Source organism: Schistocerca serialis, unplaced genomic scaffold (assembly GCF_023864345.2).
Source record: "Schistocerca serialis cubense isolate TAMUIC-IGC-003099 unplaced genomic scaffold, iqSchSeri2.2 HiC_scaffold_1400, whole genome shotgun sequence".
Lineage (NCBI taxonomy): Eukaryota > Metazoa > Arthropoda > Insecta > Orthoptera > Acrididae > Schistocerca > Schistocerca serialis.
The window spans coordinates 1,855,922-1,882,649 of NW_026047626.1; the positions used below are offsets into that span (position 1 = coordinate 1,855,922).

General features: G+C 40.1%; 1 protein-coding gene across 1 annotated transcript in view; it reads left to right on the forward strand.

Moving 5' to 3' along the window:
* Window positions 1-26,728, forward strand: part of LOC126442685 (zinc finger protein 256-like) — a 66,830-nt gene that overhangs the window by 18,430 nt on the left and 21,672 nt on the right. Inside the window, exon 3 of the mRNA XM_050090738.1 lies at window positions 1,025-1,903. Within this exon, the coding sequence (XP_049946695.1) occupies window positions 1,119-1,903 (785 nt within the window). The 5' untranslated portion in view covers window positions 1,025-1,118. The remainder of the gene's footprint in view (window positions 1-1,024; window positions 1,904-26,728) is intronic.

The following is a 26,728-nucleotide window of genomic DNA, read 5'->3' on the forward strand; positions in this document are numbered from 1 at the left end:
GGAAGCTCAAGGATGTCCAGTTCCATTGTGATGGAATGGGGTAGCTGCAGGTGGAATGATTGGACCCAGATATCACACGGGTAGAACATGCACCTACTGCCATCACTTGCTCGCAGAAGAATATGGTAGGATGGACTGTACATGATTTGTGCTGATGTCACCATTGATAGGGGTGTGTGATTCAGTTGAGGATGTTTTGGAACTCCAGGGGACCAGGAGTTGTGAAGATACTTTCGAATGGGAGGCTGTAACTGCATTGGCATCCTCCCTGACAGACAATGTCAATTAGAAAGGGCTACACATAAGCTGTGCTGCTAACAACAAACTCTAAAGTTGGAATAATTTGTGTGTGTCATTCACATTTGTTCATCAGTCTGGAAATTTACAGGTGTTGCCCTCCTGGTTGATGGCCATACTACCTAGCCAATAATAAATTTGATGTTTGTGGTAGTTGGGGATTCATTTGGAATCAAATAAAATGCCATGCTTCATTGCTTTGTGAAATAAATTTATCATGAGTGCTTTTAAGAATTTATACTCTAAGCTCAAAGTGTTCTCCAAAACAAAGAAAAATCCATTTGGAGAGAGTGATTTATTTTTATTAGAAAATCATTGATTTCTCTTTTCTTTTCCTTTATCTTTGGGTGGAAACTGTTATGTCAAAAACTGGAGGATATTATATCTAATAAAAGTAATAATTTGGTCTAATAGATTGTTGAACAGTATTTTAAAAATATTACAAGACTTTTAAATAACAGTACCCACTAAAAAATTAGGAAACCCAGTCAGCACTGAATGAGATTGGTCGTTATTGAATTTCCTGTGATCATTTGCCTTACAAAAATTCTATCGCTCTGGCAGAATGTCATGATAATTTTAAATCACTTACATGTACTGAATAAGTTATCTATGACACCCATACATTTTTATCTTTCGGTTTATAGTCCACGATTTTGTGGATGGTGAAATACTGTTTTTTGTATCGTGTAAATCAGCATTGCACTCCTCTTTTCTCCTTCCTCAGTTTCATTCAAAGTGCTGGTGACAGCTGTAACGTTTCGTATCAAGAAGCATTACATCAAGGACTAGTCAATGCCGATCTGGAGATAGATACAGAGATGTCAACAGATTTCAGTATGTCTCATAACTATACCAAGTTACGGACTTCACAAGAAGACAGCTTATGTGGCACGAGATTAAGTTGTAGCATCAGGAAAAAGGAATTCCATAAGTTTACCTGTAGTTTCTGCCTACAGAGCTTCCCTTCAAAATACAGACTCATAATGCATATCTTCATCCACATTGATGGTGTGCAGGCACCTGCATATGTGTGTAAGTCATGTGGTGAGGTATTGCCCACTGATGACAGCTTGAAAGAACATTTGAGAATGAGTGAGGGTGACCAAGCATTATTAGCTGCCAACAATGAGAAACTTGAATGCAGTGATGACCATGAAAACAACATCTCCTTAGAAAGTGTACAAGAAGAAATCGTGGAGCAGACTGAGAAGCAATCTTCATCCAAGGAAACCAGGAAAACTTTAAGGAAATCCTTTAGTGACATATGCAATACACATACTGTGACACAAGTTGCAGAGAAACTCAGATGTGATGACTCTGGAATTTTGTGTACAAGTGATCATGTTAATGTCCACACTGTGCTAAGTGCAAAGAGACATCACAAATGTGATGTTTGTGGTAAATTGTTTACTCGTTCGGGCAGTCTGAAGGTACATGAATTAATACACACGGGAAAGAGACCCCACGAATGCCGTGTTTGTGGGAAATCGTTTACTGAAAGGGGCAATCTCAAGAAACAAGAATTAATACACACTGGACAGAGACCACACAAATGCGATGTCTGTGGAAAATCATTTACTCAGTCGAGCCATCTCAAGACCCGGTACTTAATACACACAGGAAAGAGACCCCACGAATGTGGTGTTTGTGGAAAATCGTTCACTCTGTTGGGCCATCTAAAGATTCATGGCTTAATACACACAGGAAAGAGACCCCACGAATGCGATGTTTGTGGAAAATCGTTTACTCAGTCGGGCCATCTCAAGAAGCATTTCTTGACACACATTGGAAAGAGACCCTACAAATATAGTGTTTGTGGTAAATCGTTTCCTCAATGGGGCAATCTCAAGAAGCACGAATTAATACACACTGAACAGGGACCACACAAAGTCAATGTTGGTGGCAAATCATTTTCAGAACTGGGTCATTTAAAAACACAGAAATTAATACATGCAGGAATTAGCCCCTAGAAATACGATACTTGTGGCAAATATTCTTCTTACTCTGGTAATCTCATTAGTACACACTGATAAATGACCACACAAATATAGTATTTATGGCAAATTGTATAAAAACTTGAGTAACCTCAAGAAACAGCTATCACTATACACTGACAAAATAACGGCTACACAGATGTGATATTTGCTGGGAATCTTTTACTCCAGTCTATCATCTTTAGAAGCATGCAATAATACACATTACATATAGACCACTCAAAGTTTTGTTGAGGTCTGTAGACTCAAACATGTTCAAAGGAGACCACAAGTGTGTTATGAATATTGTTCGCATGTGCTACAGAAAGGTCACAAAAAATGACAAATCCGTTTTCACAGCTTCATGTTCAAAGAAGTTGCATACCAAATACCTGATATGATGCACACAATTGCAATTTTTTGTTGTAAATGCTCCATGCTATAACGATCTGTCTGCCAGAAATTGGTGCATCGAGAGATATGTTACTCGTTTGAGTAGAAGTCCTATGCAGTAATCAGGACTCCATATTCAAGAGAATTTACCAGTACGTTGCTAATTATTTGAAAGAAACTGCCATTTCAATATTCATGAAACTGTAGGCAGTACCCAGGCGACAGCATAAATGTGTTTATTACACATCCATCACTCAGGCTATTTTTCTCAACGATGGAGAAAGATACAAAAATATCATGATTATGCAAACGTGTTACTGAGGTATGCCGCCTTAATGGTAATGCTTTTTGTGTGATCAAAATTTGCACACATGTGAACTATCTGTGCTACTTCTACATTAGGAAATAACTGATGGTGGCAAGTATGCAGAGATCAGGCAAAATTTGTGATCATCTGCCTAGTAGCATTTTGATTCACCTTCAGTCTGCAATACAACAGTGCTTCTGTATGGTATGGACTCATTAGTTAGCTGTTAGTTTTCCACTAGTAAATTGGACTACATGTCTACACACGTCTCACACAGTTCCCATTAATTGCAGGCTATCAGTTTGTTGCTGTGTAGTTAGTGTGCAATAGCATCCCAAATTCGTTTCATAATGACCTAATAAGGTGGGAAAGACAACAATGTGAGCTATCATGATGCTCAAACCATTGCAGTGTGATTCTGACCTTGTGATTTGGACAGTTATCCTGCTGTAAGATGTTGTCACTCTCAGGAAATACATCAAGCATTAAGTGACACAGAGGTTGCAATAATATTCGTGTTCTCCACATCTGTCATGGTGGTTCCAATTATGACCAGCTGTTTCTTGGCGTCTCATATGAGTATCCCCCATAGCATGACATTGCCCCCATCTTTCTGCACCTGTTGTGTTGTGCATGTGTTGAACGACTGTTCATCTGGATGATGGCACATCTGGGCACAACCATTCACCTGGTCCACAAGAAATGTCACTTATCCCAACATGTTACACAACTTTATTGGTATGTAGTCCAATCTCAATTATCCCATTTGTATTACTATAGTAACTGACAATGTTGTTAGATCAACATGGGAATACGAAGTTGTTATATAACTTGGGGCCTCATGTTCAACAGTGTCTGCTGAATAGCTTGAAACTCTTGTGCCTGCTCAAGCATTTTCTCCTATCTCCACAGATTGCCATCAATCCTACTTTACAAAGCAGCTAGGTTCTGATCTCCTTGTTCTAGGTAATGCATGGTAATCTTTTGTCAACTTGTGGATATACCATCTTTCAACGATGTTCTATAGAGGCTAATGATAGAAGCATCTGAGCAGCCAACCAGATTCACTGTTTTTTAGATGCACTTACCCAGGCACCAGGCAAAGCCATCTGCTCTTTGGCAAAGTTATTTATGCCAGTTTTTTACACATACTGTAACTAGAATGATTACCCATTCATTGCTGGTTATATAGTTTCGTTACTATGTGACATAACCAAAATGCCACTGGGTAGCACACACTCCTCCTAGGGAAGTGGGTATAATGATTTGGATGAACAGTGTATCTTCACACAAAAGGATCTTTTGGTAAATTGTGTAGTAATTCAAATTTTCATGCTTTGTTAAATTTTATGCCAATACACTATTGTCAGTTTAAGTGCCATATTTCTTGTGAAAAATATTTTTATTAAAAATCCCTGTACGTAATTCTGATTAAATGAAGATTAATTTTATGCATCAAATCTTTTAATTATTTGTCTATTTTTAAATATCATGTAACTACTGTACAAACATCAGTGGCAAAACTGTCATTATGTAGTGTCAGATTATAATTCCAATTGTTTGTATAAACACAAGGACAGTTAAAAGAGCTGTGTGATTACTAGAATATGAATTTAATACAAATGCGTAATTTTTATTGTAATAAGTTCATTCATTAAATGTGCTTTCTTTCTAATTGCTTTGTTTTAATCTGATTTTTTGTTGTTGTCTTTTATCTGCTTTAAACATGATTTCATGGTGTGTATTTTCGATAATTTCTCTGAGTAAATCTGAGGTTTTCAGAAATCTTTACTAATGCTTTGTCTTATATTTCATAATGTTTGTTTTTGGTCAGTGTTTTCGATTTCTCACCAATTTCTTATTGGCGTAAGGTAGTTCGTTTATTAAGTTTTGTCATACTTTTAATAACTTGAGACTATTTTTATTAAGTGATAGGCATTTCTGAGGTTTGCGACACTTTCAGCTGTGTGGCTTTTTACTGTAATGAGAATGTATCTCTCATGATGGTTTTTGCAACATAATAGTGTGCTGCTATCTAGGCTGTAATACTGCAGTGACTTTTAAATATTGAGGGAATGCTGATCTATTTATAGTTTGTGGGCTCCCATCCTCATACACACTTCATTAGAAATTTTGGTTGTGACTTGGAAAGAAATTGCATGGATTTTAAATTGTGTCATTCTCCTTATAGTAATGTTGTTAAACTATTGTCTCCAGCTACTTAGTTGCATATTTCTACTTCAGTTCCTGTTGGTACTGTGCTTTTTGTGGTTGGTCTATTTTAATCAAAACAGAAAAATATTTTGTTCTCTCAGTAATGCTTGCTGAGACTAGCATCATTACTATTATTATTCAGGTAAGAACAGAGCCTTGAATTCATAAACTTACAAAACTATACTCACATGAAGCTTAAATTCTGGGTTGTAACTCTTCTATTTTAATAGTCTCATCACTGAAAATACGCTTGTGATGATTCTAAAGATTCTGAACAGAAATTAAGTAACCCACAGTGATTAAAATAGTTCAAGCGACAGAAGCAATGGGAAATATTGACAATAGTACTTTGTCAAAATATAGTGACATTAATTGTTGTAATGTGGTTTTTATATAATAAGACTGAAACAAATGTCATTATTAGTAACTGGTTATTATTGCCGTCATCATATGATATTCCTGACCACTTTTAGATGTTTTCTGCTGAAATATATGTGGAAAATTCCATAAAGGCTGTAATGAATGTCTTCACATTATCACCACTGCACTTCAAGCTAATATGGTGGCATTTTATAACCAAAAAGTTCTTAGGAATATCATTTAGACACGATAATTGTTGCCTTGCACTCCTGTCCAAAATGGATCTTTTTGAAACATGTATTGTTAGACATCTGTCGAAAGACTAATGATAGTGTTAACTTGAGTCAAAACTGAATCATAAATCAAGAAAGTATGATTTTAAATATTGTTGTGAACAGAATTGGAGTACTTTTTGTTTGAAATTACTTGAGTGAATGGAGTTTGTTGGAAGATGATACAGGTTTCGTTTAAAGCTAAAAAAGCTGCTTTTAACTAAAATATAAAATTGTGAAAATAGTTTGCAGATTCATGCTACTCATTAGGATTCTGTATTACATATTCCTGCTATTAAACTTTTTTATAGTTTATGTTTAATGTGGCTACGTTTACTAAGGGTAAGTTAACTAGTGTGCCACGTAGGACTGCAGGTGTAACTCACTCATACATTTATACCCATAAATTTATACAAGTTGGAGCTAGGCAGTTGCACATCGACATAGTTTCATATCTTTGGTTACAGGGCATGGCACATGCGATAGATCTATGCAATTCATACATTGTCTCATAAAGAACAGATTGAGATACACCAGTATCCCCCTGTGGATGTTCCATTAGCTAAGTCTGTTTGATTATACTCAGGTTAGTTGATTTTCAACAAATATTGCCGTAAAGCATGCTATGGGACATTTTTTAAGCATTTGCATTACTACAAATAATTATGATCTCTCCAGAGTTAAGGCCTCATCTAATAATGGGGTACACGAAAGGAGCCTTCCTGAAGATGGCAATATTTGATGAGAAATACAGAGATATGAATTGCAATCAGGTATACCCTGGGAAATGACAGAATAACCTGGCAGCCGATCCTTTCACACCAGAAGTATTAGACACATCAAATCAACAGTCGTTTTTGGGCCAGTGTTGACTATTACGTCCATGAATATTGAAGGAATACCTTCCTGCAAGCAACAACTCTTGCAAGACATGTGCCACACTAAGTACTGTGATATCTTGTATTGAAGAAATACATAGGTGCCCAGCAGAGATGTCCTTCTGTTTCCTGGAATGAAACTGGTTGCTGAAACACATGATGTACAGTATGGAAGCGCCATCCCTATAAGACCTGACCTTGAAGTCTGTAGTATTCGTCGGTCAGATAACAATAATGAAGTTATTACCGTTAAGTAACTGTAGAGTCACATCAGCATATTAACCTCCAGCAACAGATTTTTCCTTCACCCCACCTGAAAATTTTATTACAGGGAAAGATTCTATTCTGATACCTGATTTCAACAGTCACAGCCTTGCTTGGGGGTACACTCAAGTGGATCAAAATGGTGAGGCTGCCCTCATGTGGGCCGAAACTTTCCATCTCTTACTCCTTCATGACAGCAAACTACCTCATTCCTTCTACAGTGGACGCTGGCTATAATCCGTATCTGCTTTTCGTTAGTGAAAGTAATTTTAATACCGTCTGTAAGCCCATACCGAATACACAACGTCGACCTATTATGTGTCAAGGTCTCCCACAAGTAAGACCTCAAAAAATCCCTTTCAGTCTAAGGTACAACTTCAAAACGGCTGATTGGCAGAAATTTTCAAAATTATTAGATGATAAAATTTAACTATTGGTCGTGGTTAACATCGTTAATGCCTCCTCCTGAGCATCAATTCTAAGGGGATGCAGAATGAACTATATCAGGGGTATAACACATGAAACGACCACTCTTCTTAAAGAGTACTACAGGGAGTTGGAGGAAAATCCTTTCAGTGAAGCCACATCAAGCCTTGCACAGAATGCCCTCTCTTTCATATCTGAGGCTAAGAGAGAAGAATGGATACAATTAATGGTCGACTGTGACGTGAGTAAAAGTAGCGAATAGGCCAGGAGGCTATTACATCGCCTGAGTAATGATAATACTAAGGTCAACACGTATGTTAATATTAAACCAGATCAATTAAACCCACAAGTATAGAGAGGAAACAATTATTTAGGCAAACAGATCAAGAAAATAGTATCTTATCTCTATCTTTCTCTCTTGAAGAATTGAATTCAGTCCTGAATAAATGTAAATAGGGAAAAGCAGTAGGGCTGGATGACATTAGAGCTGAACAAATCAAGAATTTTGGTTCTGCTAAAATGCTTTGGTTACTGCAATTTATGGGCAACTGTATTCGAGACTGCAAGCTCGCTGAAGTATGGCGAAAAATCAAGAGTAATTGCCATACCGAAACATGGAAAGGATAGGAAAGATTCCAAAAATTATAGACCAACCTCTTTACTCTGTCACCTCCACAAAATACTGGAGAGGCTCATTCTTCAGAGAATGATTAGAAAGGTGGAGCATCATCTAATATCACATCAAGCAGCTTCAGAGAAGGGAAGAGCCACACATCTTGAATATTAAACTTAACACAACATATCGAAGATGGCTATGAGAAATGGCTCATTACAGGTGCTGTATTTATCCATCTATCCACAGCTTATGATATGATCAACCATCGGCTTCTTCTCAATAAAGTTTATGATATAACTAAAGACTTCACATGCATGTGCAATATTAGAAACCTTCTCCAGAATTACAGATTTATTTATTTCTTTATTTTTTTTGGGATATCGGGGTAAGAAAAGTAGGTGGAGAACTCAGAAAAATGGGCTGCCACAAGGCAGTGTGCTTGCACTGCTATTATTCAACATGTATACCAACGATCAACCTATCCCTGAAGGAACCCTAAGCTTTATTTATGCTGATGACTGCACTATCACTACTCAGGCTTACTGTTCTGAGTCTGTAGGAGATATGCTATCAAAATCTCTGGAAAAATTCACTGTTTACTATTATGGGAATTACTTGAAACCTTATTCTGCCAAGACTCAGATCTGCGCTTTCCACCTGAAGAATAAACATGCAAATAGATCGTTAAATATATCCTGGGGAGACATCGTACTCGAGCATAATCCTACTCGCAAAAATCCTAGAGTAATACTGGATTGCACGCTAACATATAAAAAGCGTTGACTAAACACCAAACAGAAAGTGGCATCCAGAAATAATAACACTGGGAAAATTGACAGGTACATCATGGGGTGCTAAACCATGCACTGTGCGCTAAGCAAGTTTGTCTGTGTTGTTCCACTGCTGAATATGCATGGTACAAGTCCAGTGAAGCCAGTAACGTAGTTGAGGCTCTAAATGAGCCTTGCCAGATTATCACGGGTTGCTTAAGACCTATTCCTGTGGACAAACTCCATTGCCTCACAGGTATAGCTCCTCCTGAAATGAGATGTTAGGTATCTGCGAAATATGAGAAAAGTAAGGCCACAACAAAGGAAGCCCAACCCCTATATGAGGCTGAAATCAAGAAAGAGCTTCTTGACAAGTATTGAGGCTCTCATTGAGAATCCACATGTGGCAAGGAACTTGCGATGGCGGGAGAAATGTCGGTATGTGGGAGAATGGATCGCTCCAAAGAAAGAAATCCCTCATGGATATTCGGAGAAGTGGTCAATATGGGGTCTCTCAGTAGATTATGATCAAACACAACGTGCAAGACCAGTCTGCAGACTTGGGGTTTCTCTCTAGACTCAGTTCTTTGCCAGTGTGGCGTTGAGCAGACTAACAGCCATTTCCCCCAGTGTACCTCATCACCAACCACCTGCACCATGCAAGACCTGTGGAGTGCTACACCAAATGCACATGACATGTCCAATTTTTGGTCTTCTTTCGTATATACACTCCTGGAAATGGAAAAAAGAACACATTGACACCGGTGTGTCAGACCCACCATACTTGCTCCGGACACTGCGGGAGGGCTGTACAAGCAATGATCACACGCACGGCACAGCGGACACACCAGGAACCGCGGTGTTGGCCGTCGAATGGCGCTAGCTGCGCAGCATTTGTGCACCGCCGCCGTCAGTGTCAGCCAGTTTGCCGTGGCATACGGAGCTCCATCGCAGTCTTTAACACTGGTAGCATGCCGCGACAGCGTGGACGTGAACCGTATGTGCAGTTGACGGACTTTGAGCGAGGGCGTATAGTGGGCATGCGGGAGGCCGGGTGGACGTACCGCCGAATTGCTCAACACGTGGGGCGTGAGGTCTCCACAGTACATCGATGTTGTCGCCAGTGGTCGGCGGAAGGTGCACGTGCCCGTCGACCTGGGACCGGACCGCAGCGACGCACGGATGCACGCCAACACCGTAGGATCCTACGCAATGCCGTAGGGGACCACACTGCCACTTCCCAGCAAATTAGGGACAGTGTTGCTCCAGGGCTATCGGCGAGGACCATTCGCAACCGTCTACATGAAGCTGGGCTACGGTCCCGCACACCGTTAGGCCGTCTTCCGCTCACGCCCCAACACCGTGCAGCCCGCCTCCAGTGGTGTCGCGACAGGCGTGAATGGAGACGTGTAGTCTTCAGCGATGAGAGTCGCTTCTGCCTTGGTGCCAATGATGGTCGTATGCGTGTTTGGCGCCGTGCAGGTGAGCGCCACAATCAGGACTGCATACGACCGAGGCACACAGGTCCAACATCCGGCATCATGGTGTGGGGAGCGATCTCCTACACTGGCCGTACACCACTGGTGATCGTCGAGGGGACACTGAATAGTGCACGGTACATCCAAACCGTCATCGAACCCATCGTTCTACCATTCCTAGACCGGCAAGGAAACTTGCTGTTCCAACAGGACAATGCACGTCCGCATGTATCCCGTGCCACCCAACGTGCTCTAGAAGGTGTAAGTCAACTACCCTGGCCAGCAAGATCTCCGGATCTGTCCCCCATTGAGCATGTTTGGGACTGGATGAAGCGTCGTCTCACGCGGTCTGCATGTCCAGCACGAACGCTGGTCCAACTGAGGCGCCAGGTGGAAATGGCATGGCAAGCCGTTTCACAGGACTACATCCAGCATCTCTACCATCGTCTCCATGGGAGAATAGCAGCCTGCATTGCTGCGAAAGGTGGATATACACTGTACTAGTGCCGACATTGTGCATGCTCTGTTGCCTGTGTCAATGTGCCTGTGGTTCTGTCAGTGTGATCATGTAATGTATCTGACCCCAGGAATGTGTCAATAAAGTTTCCCCTTCCTGGGACAATGAATTCACGGTGTTCTTATTTCAATTTCCAGGAGTGTATATTTTTGACACTTCTGTTCTTTTGACATGACAAATAAATAATCTAATAGTAGTAACTTCAAGAAAAAACTATCATTTGGTTTTACTGTCCAGTGAAAAAAAGATGTTTCATATGGTAGTGGAGGAGATATGACAAGATGGCTTTTGGTACAGTGGTATTAGCAACGAAATGAACCCAATACGGCCTCCTTTTTGTGGTTAACTAGATGGAATGCCACAATCATAGCATTAACTCTCATCATTATGCAGGTACGAAGATGCACAACCTACTTAATAGAAACACAACTTGATATTCCTTCTGATAAGAACAGAGACAGTCAGGATATGGTGGAAAATATTAGTACTCTGTGTATGAAAATTAGCAAACACTAAAAGGATGATGAATAGCAGCAGCTACAAGAGTTGTGCCTGTACAAAAAGAAAAACGAGTGAAATCCTAGCATGAAATAGTATCAGCATCATTTGTGGGAATATAGGAGCTGCTGCTGTGCAGAACACCAGGTGGATTGTGGGCAAGATAGAGTTGATGGTTGCGTGGTTGTGTGAGGGCCAATTAAGAGTCATAAATGTAGTCAGAGAAGTCTGCAGTTATTGCAGTGCTAGTTTCTTTTGGGCCATCCAGGAAAGATGAAGTTGCCAGTCTCGATAGAAACAGGGATGGGTCAGCTGCTCTGTAGCAGAATAAAACACAATTGAGGCTGTTGTAGATGGCACAAACCATGTTTGATTTAGCACAAGTAAATAAAAAAAGACAAGCATATCGGACTAAATCAACTCCTCAGTATCAGCATGTGCACCTAGCTATGATTGAGCACAGAAAGTGGAACCGCAACGACAAAGAAAAGACAAAAATAATTAATATCTAGGGATCCTTGTTGGGACTGGCACACAGAGTTGTACATTCTTAACCTTTCACCCTTTCGAATAGGCCATGGATGTAGGAGAAAGGACATTGTTAGGGGCGAAAAATTACAGGGCAACAGTGTTTGTTCAGATCTGAGTTTGGTTTATATTACAGTAACAAAATTAAAAAAATGTGTCCATAATAAAAGGTTTGCCGGCCATTAGATGACCCAGCGTAGTTGTTGTGGTATTCCAGATCTGGCAGAACTGTTGAAGTGACATACTTAGGAAAAGAAAATATTTGAAAGACTGGGACAGTCGTAATGGAAGAAGTCTTCAGAAATAGTGTAGTAGCAGTAGTAGTAGTAGTAGTAGTAGTAGTAGTAACAATAACATAAATAAAAAGGCTGTGTTGATACTGACGATAAATGTAGTATGTTGTTATTGTTGTTGTGGTCTTCAGTCCTGAGACTGGTTTGATGCACTCTATCCTGTGCAAGCTTCTTCATCTCCCAGTACTTACTGCAACCTACATCCTTCTGAATCTGCTTAGTGTATTCATCTCTTGGTCTCCCCCTACGATTTTTACCCTCCACACTGCCCTCCAATGCTAAATTTGTGATCCCTTGATGCCTCAAAACATGTCCTACCAACCGATCCCTTCTTCTAGTCAAGTTGTGCCACAAACTTCTCTTCTCCCCAATCCTATTCAATACCTCCTCATTAGTTATGTGATCTACCCACCTTATCTTCAGCATTCTTCTGTAGCACCACATTTCGAAAGCTTCTATTCTCTTCTTGTCCAAACTGGTTATCGTTCATGTTTCACTTCTATACATGGCTACACTCCATACGAATACTTTCAGAAACGACTTCCTGACACTTAAATCTATACTCGATGTTAACAAATTTCTCTTCTTCAGAAACGATTTCCTTGCCATTGCCAGTCTACATTTTATATCCTCTCTACTTCGACCATCATCAGTTATTTTACTCCCTAAATAGCAAAACTCCTTTACTACTTTGAGTGTCTCATTTCCTAATCTAATCCCCTCAGCATCACCCGATTTAATTTGACTACATTCCATTATCCTCGTTTTGCTTTTGTTGTTGTTCATCTTATACCCTCCTTTCAAGACACTGTCCATTCCGTTCAACTGCTCCTCCAAGTCCTTTGCTGTCTCTGACAGAATTACAATGTCATCGGCGAACCTCAAAGTTTTAACTTCTTCCCCATGAATTTTAATACCTACTCCGAATTTTTCTTTTGTTTCCTTTACTGCTTGCTCAATATACAGATTGAATAACATCGGGGAGAGGCTAGAACACTGTCTAATTCCTTCCCAACCACTGCTTCCCTTTCATGCCCCTCGACTCTTATAACTGCCATCTGGTTTCTGTACAAATTGTAAATAGCCTTTCGCTCCCTGTATTTTACCCCTGCCACCTTTAGAATTTGAAAGAGAGTATTCCAGTTAACGTTGTCAAAAGCTTTCTCTAAGTCTACAAATGGTAGAAACGTAGGTATGCCTTTTCTTAATCTTTCTTCTAAGATAAGTAGTAAGGTTAGTATTGCCTCACATGTTCCAACATTTCTACGGAATCCAAACTGATCTCCCCTGAGGTCCGCTTCTACCAGTTTTTCCATTCGTCTGTAAAGAATTCGCGTTAGTATTTTGCAGCTGTGACTTATTAAACTGATAGTTGGGTAATTTTCACATCTGTCAACACCTGCTTTCTTTGGGATTGGAATTATTATATTCTTCTTGAAGTCTGTGGGTATTTCGCCTGTCTCATACATCTTGCTCACCAGATGGTAGAGTTTTGTCATGACTGGCTCTCCCAAGGCCATCAGTAGTTCTAATGGAACGTTGTCTACTCCCGGGGCCTTGTTTCGACTCAGGTCTTTCAGTGCTCTGTCAAACTCTTCACGCAGTATATCTCCCATTTCGTCTTCATGTACATCCTCTTCCATTTCCATAATATTATCCTCAAGTACATCGCCCTTGTATAGACCCTCTATATACTTCTTCCACCTTTCTGCCTTCCCTTCTTTGCTTAGAACTGGGTTGCCATCTGAGCATATTCATACAAGTGGTTCTCTTCTCTCCAAAGGTCTCTTTAATTTTCCTGTAGGCAGTATCTATCTTACCCCTGGTGAGACAAGCCTCTATATCCTTACATTTGTCCTCTAGCCATCCCTGCTTAGCCATTTTGCACTCCTGTCGATCTGATTTTTGAGACGTTTGTATTCCTTTTTGCCTGCTTCATTTACTGCATTTTTATAGTTTCTCCCTTCATCAATTAAATTCAATATTTCTTCTGTTACCCAAGGATTTCTATTAGCCCTCGTCTTTTTACCTACTTGATCGTCTGCTTCCTTCACTACTTCATCCCTCAGAGCTACCCATTCTTCTTCTACTGTATTTCTTTCCCCCATTCCTGTCAATTGTTCCCTTATGCTCTCCCTGAAACTCTCTACAACCTCTGGTTCTTTCAGTTTATCCAGGTCCCATCTCCTTAAATTCCCACCTTTTTGCAGTTTCTTCAGTTTCAATCTGCAGTTCATAAACAATAGATTGTGGTCAGAATCCACATCTGCCCCTGGAAAATTCTTACAATTTAAAACCTGGTTCCTAAATCTCTGTCTTACCATTATATAATCTATCTGATACCTTTTAGTATCTCCAGGATTCTTCCAAGTATACAACCTTCTTTTATGATTCTTGAACCAAGTGTTAGCTATGATTAAGTTATGCTCTGTGCAAAATTCTACAAGGCGGCTTCCTCTTTCATTAGTTCCCCCCAATCCATATTCACCTACTATGTTTCCTTCTCTCCCTTCTCCTACTGACGAATTCCAGTCACCCATGACTATTAAATTTTCGTCTCCCTTGACTACCTGAATAATTTCTTTTATCTCGTCATACATTTCATCAATTTCTTCATCATCTGCAGAGCTAGTTGGCATATAAACTTGTACTACTGTAGTAGGCATGGGCTTTGTGTCTATCTTGGCCACAATGATGCGTTCACTATGCTGTTTGTAGTAGCTAACCCGCACTCCTATTTTTTTACTCATTATTAAACCTACTCCTGCATTACCCCTATTTGATTTTGTATTTATAACACTGTAATCACCTGACCAAAAGTCTTGTTCCTCCTGCCATCGAACTTCACTAATTCCCACTATATCTAACTTTAACCTATCCGTTTCCCTTTTTAAATTTTCTAACCTACCTGCCCGATTGAGGGATCTGACTTTCCACGCTCCGACCCGTAAAATGCCAGTTTTCTTTCTCCTGATAACGACGTCCTCTTGAGTAGTCCCCGCCCGGAGATCCGAATGGGGGACTATTTTACCTCCGGAATATTTTACCCAAGAGGACGCCATCATCATTTAATCATACAGTAAAGCTGCATGTCCTCGGGAAAAATTACGGCTGTAGTTTCCCCTTGCTTTCAGCCGTTCGCAGTACCAGCACAGCAAGGCCGTTTTGGTTGGTTGTTTAGTGTGCTAGAATCTGCTTTCGTGTGTAGTGTCAACATGAACTCTGTCGAATATGTTTTAAGTTCCAACAGAAAAGGAAATTAGTAGAAAAAGTTGGCATCGAAGTAATTAGGGCTTCCCAGATCACCGCCATTGCCTGAGAAAGTGATGAAATCAAATAAGCGTGACTACAAGCGAACAAAGGAGTGTGTAATAAACGTAAGTTGTGTGGGTGTAATGTAACAATGTCTGATTTACAGCCTGCCAGTTAATCATTAGCTAATGCATGTGATACGGATCTTGTACATTTGTCCGAAAAAATTAAAAAACATGCAGACTGCCATTTGCACAAAAATGCGAAACGGAGAGTAACCCAAACTTGCACATTATTTCGTTGTTGCCTTAAACTGTATTTAATTATGTACAAAATAACAAAATCGACGAAAAACAATTCTTTTTTCAGGCAAGTTTTGCGTATTATTGCTATTATTATTATTACTACTGTTCTTATTGTTGGCAGAGGCTGCAGTTGTGTAACTATGTTGATTATACAGAAGCTTCTATTAATTTCATACTCTCACTATATATCTGAGTCGATAAATTTGTGAACACACAGAACGTATGATCATGAGCCACTACTGGCAACACTGGTGGGAAACAGTCTTTCATTCAAAAAACCTCACTGAACTATAAAGCTGAAAATATGTGATTATTTTCAATTGTTGTGTGAGATACTTTGACACAAGAATGGGAAAAGATCTCTCAGAATGGAACATAATGAGTTTAATTTCAGAGGAATGGAGTACTGCATTCACAAAAGATTCTCAGAGTGACCGGTGCAGTTGGTGCTGAGACATTAGTACGTATTTCTGAAATAGAATAACTGTTCAGGTATACTGAGTCCACCTTGCATACCACATAAATGAAAGTAACAACAAATGGAAAATGTGATACCCTGCAGGAAAACATCGATATTCCTCTGACAAGCAAACTTGTTACAGAGAACTTCTACACGCCTAAGATGGATGGTAGAGCATTGGTGTAGATGTACATGTAGACGAAGAATTGTCATCCTTCGAGACTGCTCCCAGATAAATGGCAGATTTCAGAAAGGAATAGACTGCAAGGCAAAGTGGACACGTCCTATTCACTCCCAAAGAGTACCTGATGAAAGAAATACAACAAATCTGGAGACTATTACGGATAGCCAGAAAGAAGACAAACTACATTTCCGACACTACAGAGAATTCAAAAATATGTGACAGATACTACCAATATTGGCGTAAACATATTAGGCTTCGAGTGTTATAAAAGAATTTGAGCTTAGACAAAATTAAATTTTTTACCAACAAACACAGAGCAAAGCAGTAGAGGAGGAACAAATAAATTGAAACAGAAAAAATTTATGTTTTGCACTGAAACATAATTAACTCTTTATTCAGGTGAAGAGGCAAATGCTTTCGACAGATCTCAAATTGATTCCATATTTCTAGATATCCTGAAAATTTTTGATACCATTTCTCAGAAGACACTTGTAATCATACTGCGTGCCTATGGAGTGTTGCCTCAGCTATGCGAATGGATTCATGATTTTCTGTCAGAAAGATCATAGCATGTAGTAATTAAGGGAAAATCATCGAGTCAAACAAAAGTGATTTTTCCCTAGGAAGTGCTATAGGCCCTGTACCGTTCTTAATCTACATAAATTGTTTAGAGGATAATCTGGGCGGCCCTCTTAATCGTTGCACATGATGCTGTTGTTTATAGTGGAGTAAAGTCAACAGAAGATCAAAACCAAGTGGAAAATGATTGCCGGCCGCGGTGGCCATGCGGTTCTAGGCGATGCAGTCCGGAACCGCGCGACTGCTACGGTCGCAGGTTCGAATCCTGCCTCGGGCATGGATGTGTGAGATATCCTTAGGTTAGTTAGGTTTAAGTAGTTCTAAGTTCTAGGGGACTGATGACCTGAAATGTTAAGTCCCATAGTGCTCAGAGCTATTTGAACCATTTGAAAATGATTGAGACAAAATATCTGCATGATGCGAAAAGTGTGAGGTCCTCCTCATGAGTACGAAAAGAAATCCATTAAATTTTGGTTACATGATACATTACTCAAATCTAGGAACTGTCAATTCAACTAAATACCTAAGAATTAGAATTATGAACAACTTCAATTGGAATGATGACATAGATAATGTTGAAGGAAAGGCAAACTAAAGACCGCATTTTATTGGCAGAAGACTTTGAAGATGCAACGGATCTGCTAAACAGACTGCCTACACTACATTTCTCCGACCTCTTTTAGAGAGTGTATGTGCACTACGGGATCCTTATCCGGCAGGAATGACGGAGGACGTCGAGGAACACCAAAGAATGGCAGCTCGTTTTGTAGTACGCGAAATGGTGGAGAGACAGTCATGTATATCATAAGCGAGTTGGTATGACAGTTATTAAAATGAAGGCGCTTTTCTTTGTAGCGAGATCATTTGACGAAATGTCAAACACTGATATTCTCCCATGAATGTGAAAATATTTTACTGTCGCCAACGTACAGAGGTGGAAATGATAATCGGAAAAATAAGAGAAATCAGAGAACATATAGAAATATTTTACTACGCACTGTTAGAGGCCAGAATGCTATAGAAATAGTCTGAAGGTGGTTCGAATAACCGTCGGCCAGACAATTAACTTTGACTTGCAGAGTAATCATGCAGACGTTGATGTATTTCTTCCATGTCCATTGTAATAACCAGAAAAATATACAAAATAATCTTTCTCCCTACAAGGGCATGGATTACTCCCATTCAATTCTTTTTTAATTGCAACCCAAGAAATAAGTGTTTTGGAAGCCATGCCCGATGTCTTTTAGTTGTTATTTACCGCTGTTTCACAGGAACGTTTTGTAATAACTAAAAACATCATTCATCATCTACATATACATCTATATCAATATCAGCAAACCACTGTGAAGTGCATGGCAAAGGGTGCGACCTATTATACCAGTTATCAGTGTTTCTTCACGTTCCATTCACATATGGAGCGTGTGAAGAATGATTGATTGAACACCTGTGTGAATGCTGTGACTGTTCTAATCCTGTTCTCATGATCCCTATGTGAGCAATACTTGGGGAACTCATCCGAAATTTCAATGTAGAATCGGACAGGGATTGCATTGGGGCCTAGAGCTTTGTGCAATTTTAACGAATTTTAGCGAAATCAGTTCTTTCTCAACGCCACTGACACTAAAAATTATTTCACTCATCTTTCATTTGCACAAGGGTTAAATTGGGGCAGTTCTCCTAGCTTTTCTTTGAAAAGGAACATTTGGAAACGGGGTTAAGCATTTCAGCTTTTGCTTTTGCTTTGAGTTCCTGTCTCATTCGCTAGGGACTGGACACTAATTTCGGTGCCACAAACAGCCTTAATTACAACCAGAATCTCGTTGGGTTTCGTACAAGATCATTTGACAATATTCTGCAAAGGTAATCACTGAGGACATTGTCCTCTTGATAAGAAAATGTGTTTCATTCAACATCTCTTTATCTATAGTGCTGTTCCTTGTTATACACCTGTTATGCACTAGTTTCCGTTTCTTTAGAAGTTTCGTTACAGAGACTGTATACCATTGATGATCCCTCCCATTACGAACTGTTGTACTGCGTACATATCTGTCCACTGTATGGTGAACCACTCCATTAACTTGAGGTATAGTTCCCCTACATGCTCCCGCCCTGTGCTGGAAGTTTCAAGTTCCCCATGGAGATATGACACTACCGATTTTTTTTATCTAGTTTACTGAACACATGTATCTTTTTGCTTGTTTTAGTTGTCCTTTGTACTTTGGTAATCATTCTTGCCACAATCTCATCGTGATCACTGATACCAGTTTGGATGTAGACATCCTCAAAGAGGTCAGGTCTGTTTGTTCCCATTAGATACAATATATTTCCATCATGAGTGGGGTTCTGAACTATATGTTGTAGGTAGTTTCCAGAGAAGATATTTAGTACTGTTTCACAGGATGAATTATCATGCCCACCACTAACAAACCTATAATTTCCCAATTGATTCTTGAATGACTGAAGTCTCCATCAGTGATTACATTATGACTGGGTAACTTACGTAGAAGTGAACTGAGGTTTTCTCAGAAGTTTCCGGTTACATCAGCAGATGAGTTTGGTAGGCAGTAGAGGGTCCAATTACCTTTTCATGTCAACCACTGATACTGAATCTTGCCCAGTCAGTCTCTCATCCAGCTTCAATTTCTGATACTGAGTCTTGCCCAATCAGTCTCTCATCCAGCTTCAGTTTCTATCTCAGTGGATTTCAGTTTTTGAGTACTGTGACAAAAACATTGCTTACATTTCCCGTTAGCCTCTCCTTACGATGTACACTTAAATTTTCCCCAAAAACCTCATTGCTATCAATTTCAGGTTTCAAATGGCTTTCTGTATTATGGAGGCTTCATTGCTTTTCAGTAGTGCTTCGAATTCTGGCACTTAGTTGCGAATGCTTGAGCAGTTAACCACTAGGATTTTAATACTCTCACCTGTGGGAGGCATTTGTTTCGATCTTACACAGATACTACTTCTGGATTTACTGCAACTCTTGTTCCCAGGATTGCATGGAAGGTCGCCTAGTCTAAAAAACTTTCGTTTGCTCCCACTTACAGTCAGCTACCTGGATAGCAGCCTCTGATGTGTAGTGCACACCTGACCCATCTAGAGGCACCCTACAGTTCTCCACACAATGGCATAATTCCAGGAAGTAGCAATCTAGCTTGTCACAGAACTTTTGAAGTCTCTGGTTCAGTGCTTCCAGTCAGTGCAGAACCAATGATCCACAATCAGTTCTGGAGATAATGCTGCAAATTGTGAGCTCTGCTGAAACTCTGTGCACAAGGCTGGTCTTCTCAGTTGTCTCTATCAGTTTCTGAAATGATCCCAGTAAGACCTCAGAGCCCAGACAACAGGCTTAATTTATTCCAACATGTGCAACAATCTGCAGTTGTTTTCACCTCATTCCCTCAATGGCTGTTGGAATAACGTCTTCAAGATGTTGAATGAGGCCTCCAGATATACACACTGGGTGCACCTCATGCCCTTTCCTGTCCCTTGCTGCCATTTCCCTCAGGGGTACCACCACCATTCCCTGTACAACTGAACTTCCAACAGTTCAAAGCCCTCTCCTTTTTGCGTTTACCTCCTACTGACACTGGACAAAAAAGGTTTCCCGAAAACAGGTAAAGTGAGTCCCACTAGCTTAGTTTCAGTTTCAATTTCAGTGAAAGACAGCACCTCGAAATTGATATTTAGGGTATCAGTACAACACCCTGAGTTCTCCATGGTCCCTGTTGACACTGTGGAGGATGCCTGGATCTACCACTGAAACGCCACTCACAGTCTAGTGCACGAGTAATGAGAGATTCTGTACTCTCTGCAGAGGAGACAGGGTCCAAAGAAGAGGACAGTTCTTTAGTCACCATTGATACTGGCACCACAGATATATGACTCTCGGGAACTCTTCATCACACTTATATGCAGCGTCTGACAGTCCTTTGACAGTTGTCAAGGAGATTTCCAGCTGCCTACAAAAGTCAACCAGCTCATCCCATGACTGAGAATAGCATTCACTGCGGGGCTGAATTTTGGCTGGCGCAATGTACTGCAGGACAGTGAACAAATAATTTCAAAATAACCCTGCTGATTATCTTTTATGTCCATTGAGCTAAAAAGCTACTAATTCCCATAAGAACTGAAGCAAACATAGAGAACGATATTTCTATCAGGACAAGAGAGTAAAATTTTTAGGGTTAGTTATAGCTACTAGGAAACTTTGAAATGGAGTTAATTTATGATAAATGTAGGTAATATGTACGTTCTTTAATGGAAAACTATATGTCTGCTACAGTACCTAAATCACAAATTTTGATTGACAACAAGTTAGATTATGCACAGGACAAGCAGCTTCTGAAAATTCTCAAAAATGCACGTTTATTTGCGTCGATACACCGTGAAATTTGCGGTGATCTACTCTTTGGCAGTACCTGTGAATGACAAACACTGATATTCTACTAAATAAGTTATCCGAAAACGCTTGCAAAAATATAGTTCTGTAAGCGACTGAAATTTCTCACATGTAACGTATTTCTCAATTAAGTAAGGTATTTCTCAATTAGAAAAAGATTGTTTTCAAAAGGATAGGCCTACTGTTCTACAAAAATTTATGAGAGCAAAATTGAGTTAAAGCCTACAGTTAACAATAACAGTATGCATTGATTGTGACACTCGCGAATATTCGAATTTCACAATAGACCACAATACAAACGGATATTGATACAATCAATAAAACATTACGCGGAACTGACGTGATCAGTAAAGTATGCGAATCTAGAATTTCAACTCGGCTCTTCAGTCTCACACAAAGGAAAATTCCGAAGTCGACTTTTATATATAAATAAAGGTGGTATCTGCACGAGTTTTTAAGTTAGCTGTTTCTGAGCCAACTTCTTCCCTGGCGTGCTGAAGAAGAACACTGCAGCATGTGTTAATCAGTCGAAATATACAAAAATATGCAGCACCAACAAAGCACATCTTCTGCTTCTTCCAGCTAGCTAGATATCTGCAAGTACAACATGAGTTAGATTTTCAAGACCAGCACAGAAGAGAAAACCTCTAGTGTGTGTGTATGTGTGTGTGTGTGTGTGTGTGTGCGCGCCTGAGCGTGTGCATGTGTGTGTGTGAGTAAGTGTGTGTAATTGTACATAAATACGAACAAAAATATATGAAGCAATTTTCATTAAATAATTTGAAGTTAGGCATCACTGACTTGTGTAAGATAGCAGTGCAAGATATGCTTTTATCTCATGATCATGAAATTCATTATACTCAACGTCTGTAACATAATTCGTCAAGATTTTAGAAACTTTTATTATTCTCATCAGTGTCATCATCGTCATAAAACTCTTATGACAACATAAATTTGTAAGAAAGCTTGAAAATATCGTCAAAATATGTATCAACATAAAACTTTCAGTGCACATCCCATTCCTCCCAATCCACAATACTCGCTGTAAGAGTGACAAGAAACAGTGCGTAAATTATATATTTTCTACTCAGTCATGCTGCTGATTATCAGGTGCGCAATACTACTTTAGAATTTGCCCACTTACTGTCAAATGCATTTAGCCTCAAAGTAATTGAGCCGTGGCGCCGCCTTATGCCTTACATTAAACCTTGGTTGCTATTCTGTGATTAGTCTCCTGCAGTTATCATGATCATGCTGTTATCCTCTCTCTCTGCAAGTGGCAGCAGCAGCGTGTATCGATATTCGCACCCTTGTAGTATCTTTGGCCTCGTGCTTATACTTTCCGGCTGTGCGATGCTGGCAGTTGGTTGGTTGCCGTGGGGCAGCGAGGAAGTCTCTGTGGTGCGTGTCTCGCCGTGCCTGCTGGCGGAGTCCACATGCAGTCAGAGTGTGAGGGGCTGTTCCCATTGATACAGTCTGTGGTTCAGCAATCGCGGGCACAAAAGTTGAGACTTTACTTAAACTACCAGCCAGTCCCAACTGTTCACATTGTGTCTCACGTAAGCGAGCATTAGTGTTTGAGTTACAGGCAAACCTTTGGAAACTTCTGAGCGCCGTTTGATGTGCTGTCTTTTCTTATTTGTCCTTGTTGTTTGTTTATGTATGGCTTCTAGCCAATTTTAAATTAAAGTTGTTTTGCCCTTAAGGAGTGAGATTGTTTGGGCCTTCTGCCTAATTTAGAGAAATGTTTTAAGATGAGGCCTTCTGCATTTTAAAATCAAATTCCTGTTTTTGAATCTTATGTTATTGACCTTCAGCCGATTTTAAATTAAAGTTGTTAGGCCCTTAAGGCATGAGATTGTTTGGGCCTTCAACCTAATTTAGAGAAATGTTTTAAGATGAGGCCTTCTGCCTTTTAAAATTCGAATTCTTGTTTTTGAGTCTTAAGTGGTTAGCCTTCAGCCAGTTTTATATTAAAGTTATTTTGCCCTTGAGGAGTGAGATTGAATGGCGCATTTAGCCGGGAATTAAGTTCTAAAAATTAATGTTTTGCTTGCTCTGTTTTTAATGTTTCCTTTACTCTTGTAGTGTTTGTAAAATGAGTAAAGTAGTGTGTTCGAGTGCAACTGACAGCCACTCATTTTGGTCGCTTTCCACAAGTTAAACTATCTGTCCTGTCCTGCGGGTGTCTCAGGGGAACTCAGTAATATCGAATGAGGTTGAAAAACATAGAATTATAAATTGCAAATAATCAAGTGTGATGTCAGGAAGAGTAAAAATTGAAGAAACGTCCCACATAACTCAAACACTACATGGTCATTAGACACACTGCCATAAAGGTCGACTCACACATGAGAGAATAGAACAGCAAAAGCATTTCACATTGTATTTCAAGATGGCATTCACACAGAGTGTGAATGGCATGGAACACTATAGCAATGTCAAAGCTCTTTGGGAAGAAAGTATTGACATTGATGCAGGGTGGAGGGGGGAGGAGACGACGATGATGATGAAGATGCTGTTGTCATCTAATACCACAAGTCAATCTACATTCACAATGCTTCACTCATGTTACAGTACTGGATTTCGTACATCTGCGTCTTCCTAGTTCTTGTTTTATTATTATACTTTGCTTTCTTGGCACATTGCAGAGTTTCTATGGCAAGTTGGTTTTTTTATTGAATGTTCTTCCATAAGACTGGCTAGATATCTGAATGCACAATATGTGGTAGGTTTTTCAGTAGCAGCACAGATGAATAAAATCAACACAGAGTGCGTGTGTGCGTGCGTGTGTGTGTGTGTGTGTGTGTGTGTGTGTGTGTGTGTGTGTGTGGGTGGGTGGGTGGGTGTGTGTTGAAAAGACTCTACATAGTATTCCAGTTTTGTTAGACATGTTTCTACATTTATAATTTCTTTAGCAAATGTTAGTGTCGATGGTCAGATGTGTCTAGGCCACACTTTTCCTAGTGATTCAGTTCCCAGTAATTTAACGTGCATTCGTTGTAAAGAACATCCTTATGAATTTAGCTTTGGCTATTAAGAAGCTTATGTCAGTTCATGGCTAATAACGTTACCAATAACGTGTGTCTCTTTGGAGCAGAGGAGATTCTCTCTGGTTTCGGGCAGCTAGTGGAAATGGTAAAGACTGCCAGTCTTGCTTGCGGGATTGAGGTGGAGATCACCATTTGCAGCATCGTTGACAGAACCAACTGTGGTCCGTTGGCGCAGAGCCGAGTTCAGGGCCTGAATCAGAGGCTCAGGCGGTTCCGTGACCGTGTAGATTGCAGATTCCTTGACTTGCACCATCGGGTGTTGGGTTTCCAGTTTCCGCTTAATGGGTCAAAAGTCCACTACATACAGGAAGCGGCTACGCGGGTAGCGGGGGCTGTGTGGAAGAGTCTGGGCGGTTTTTTAGGTTAGAAGGTTTCAGGGAACCATAGAAAGGGCGTCTGTCGAAAAGGGGATGGGTAAAACACAGTAAGTTAGTTGTAGAAACGATCGGTATTGTAGTTGTAAATGGTCGTAGCTGTGACGGAAAAGAACCAGAGCTCCAAGCCCTAATAGAAAGCACTGAAGCTGAAATAGTTATAGATAGAGGTTCAAATGGTTCAAATGGCTCTGAGCACTATGCGACTCAACTTCTGAGGTCATCAGTTGCCTAGAACTTAGAACTAATTAAACCTAACTAACTGAAGGACATCACACACATCCATGCCCGAGGCAGGATTCGAACCTGCGACCGTAGCGGTCACGCGGTTCCAGACTGAAGCGCCTTTAACCGCACGGCCACACCGGCCGGCTATAGATAGAGGAAGCTAGCTAAAGGCAGAAATAAGTTCAGCAGCAATTTTTCAAACGATCTAAAAGTGTTCAGAGAAGATAGATTAAATACAGTTGTTGGGGAATATTTATTGCTGTCAGAAGTAGTTTACCTTGTAGTGAAATTGAAGTAGATAGTTCCTGCGAAATAGTATGGGTAAAGGTTACACTTGACAATCGGACAAAACTATTAACTGGATCATTTTACCGAGACCCCAACTCAGAAGATATAGCTGCTAAATAGTTCAAAGGACACTAAGTCTCGTTTCAAACAGGTCCTCTACTCATACAGTTATAGTCGGTGGTAACTTCAATCTACCCTCGATATGCTGGAAAAATTATACATTTAAAGCTGGTGGTAGGCATAAAGCGTCATCCGAAATTGCGCTGAATGCTTTCTCAGAAAATAATTTGAAACAATTAGTTGATGAGCCTACTCGAAGCGTAAATGCTTGCAAAAGGATACTTCACCTCTTGTTGTTGTTGTTGTGGTCTTCAGTCCTGAGACTGGTTTGATGCAGCTCTCCATGCTACTCTATCCTGTGCAAGCTTTTTCATCTCCCAGTACCTACTGCAACCTACATCCTTCTGAATCTGCTTAGTGTATTCATCTCTTGGTCTCCCTCTACGATTTTTACTCTCCACGCTGCCCTCCAATACTAAATTGGTGATCCCTTGATGCCTCAGAACATGTCCTACCAACCGATCCCTTCTTCTGGTCAAGTTGTGCCACAAACTTCTCTTCTCCCCAATCCTATTCAATACTTCCTCATTAGTTATGTGATCTACCCATTTAATCTTCAGCATTCTTCTGTAGCACCACATTTCGAAAGCTTCTATTCTCTTCTTGTCCAAACTATTTATCGTCCATGTTTCACTTCCATACATGGCTACACTCCATACGAATACTTTCAGAAATGACTTCCTGACACTTAAATCAATACTGGATGTTAACAAATTTCTCTTCTTCAGAAACGCTTTCCTTGCCATTGCCAGCCTACATTTTACATTCTCTCTACTTCGACCATCATCAGTTATTTTGCTCCCCAAATAGCAAAACTCCTTTACTACTTTAAGTGCCTCATTTCCTAATCTAATTCCCTCAGCATCACCCGACTTAATTAGATTACACTCCATTATCCTTGTTTTGCTTTTGTTGATGTTCATCTTATATCCTCCTTTCAAGACACTGTCCATTCCATTCAACTGATCTTCCAAGTCCTTTGCTGTCTCTGACAGAATCACAATGTCATCGGCGAACCTCAAAGTTTTTATTTCTTCTCCATGAATTTTAATACCTACTCCTAGTTTTTCTTTTGTTTCCTTTACTGCTTGCTCAATATACAGATTGAACAACATCGGGGAGAGGCTACAACCCTGTCTTACTCCCTTCCCAACCACTGCTTCCCTTTCATGTCCCTCGACTCTTATAACTGCCATCTGGTTTCTGTACAAATTGTAAATAGCCTTTCGCTCCCTGTATTTTACCCCTGCCACCTTTAGAATTTGAAAGAGAGTATTCCAGTCAACATTGTCAAAAGCTTTCTCTAAGTCTACAAATGCTAGAAACGTAGGTTTGCCTTTCCTTAATCTTTCTTCTAAGATAAGTCGTAAGGTCAGTATTGCCTCACGTGTTC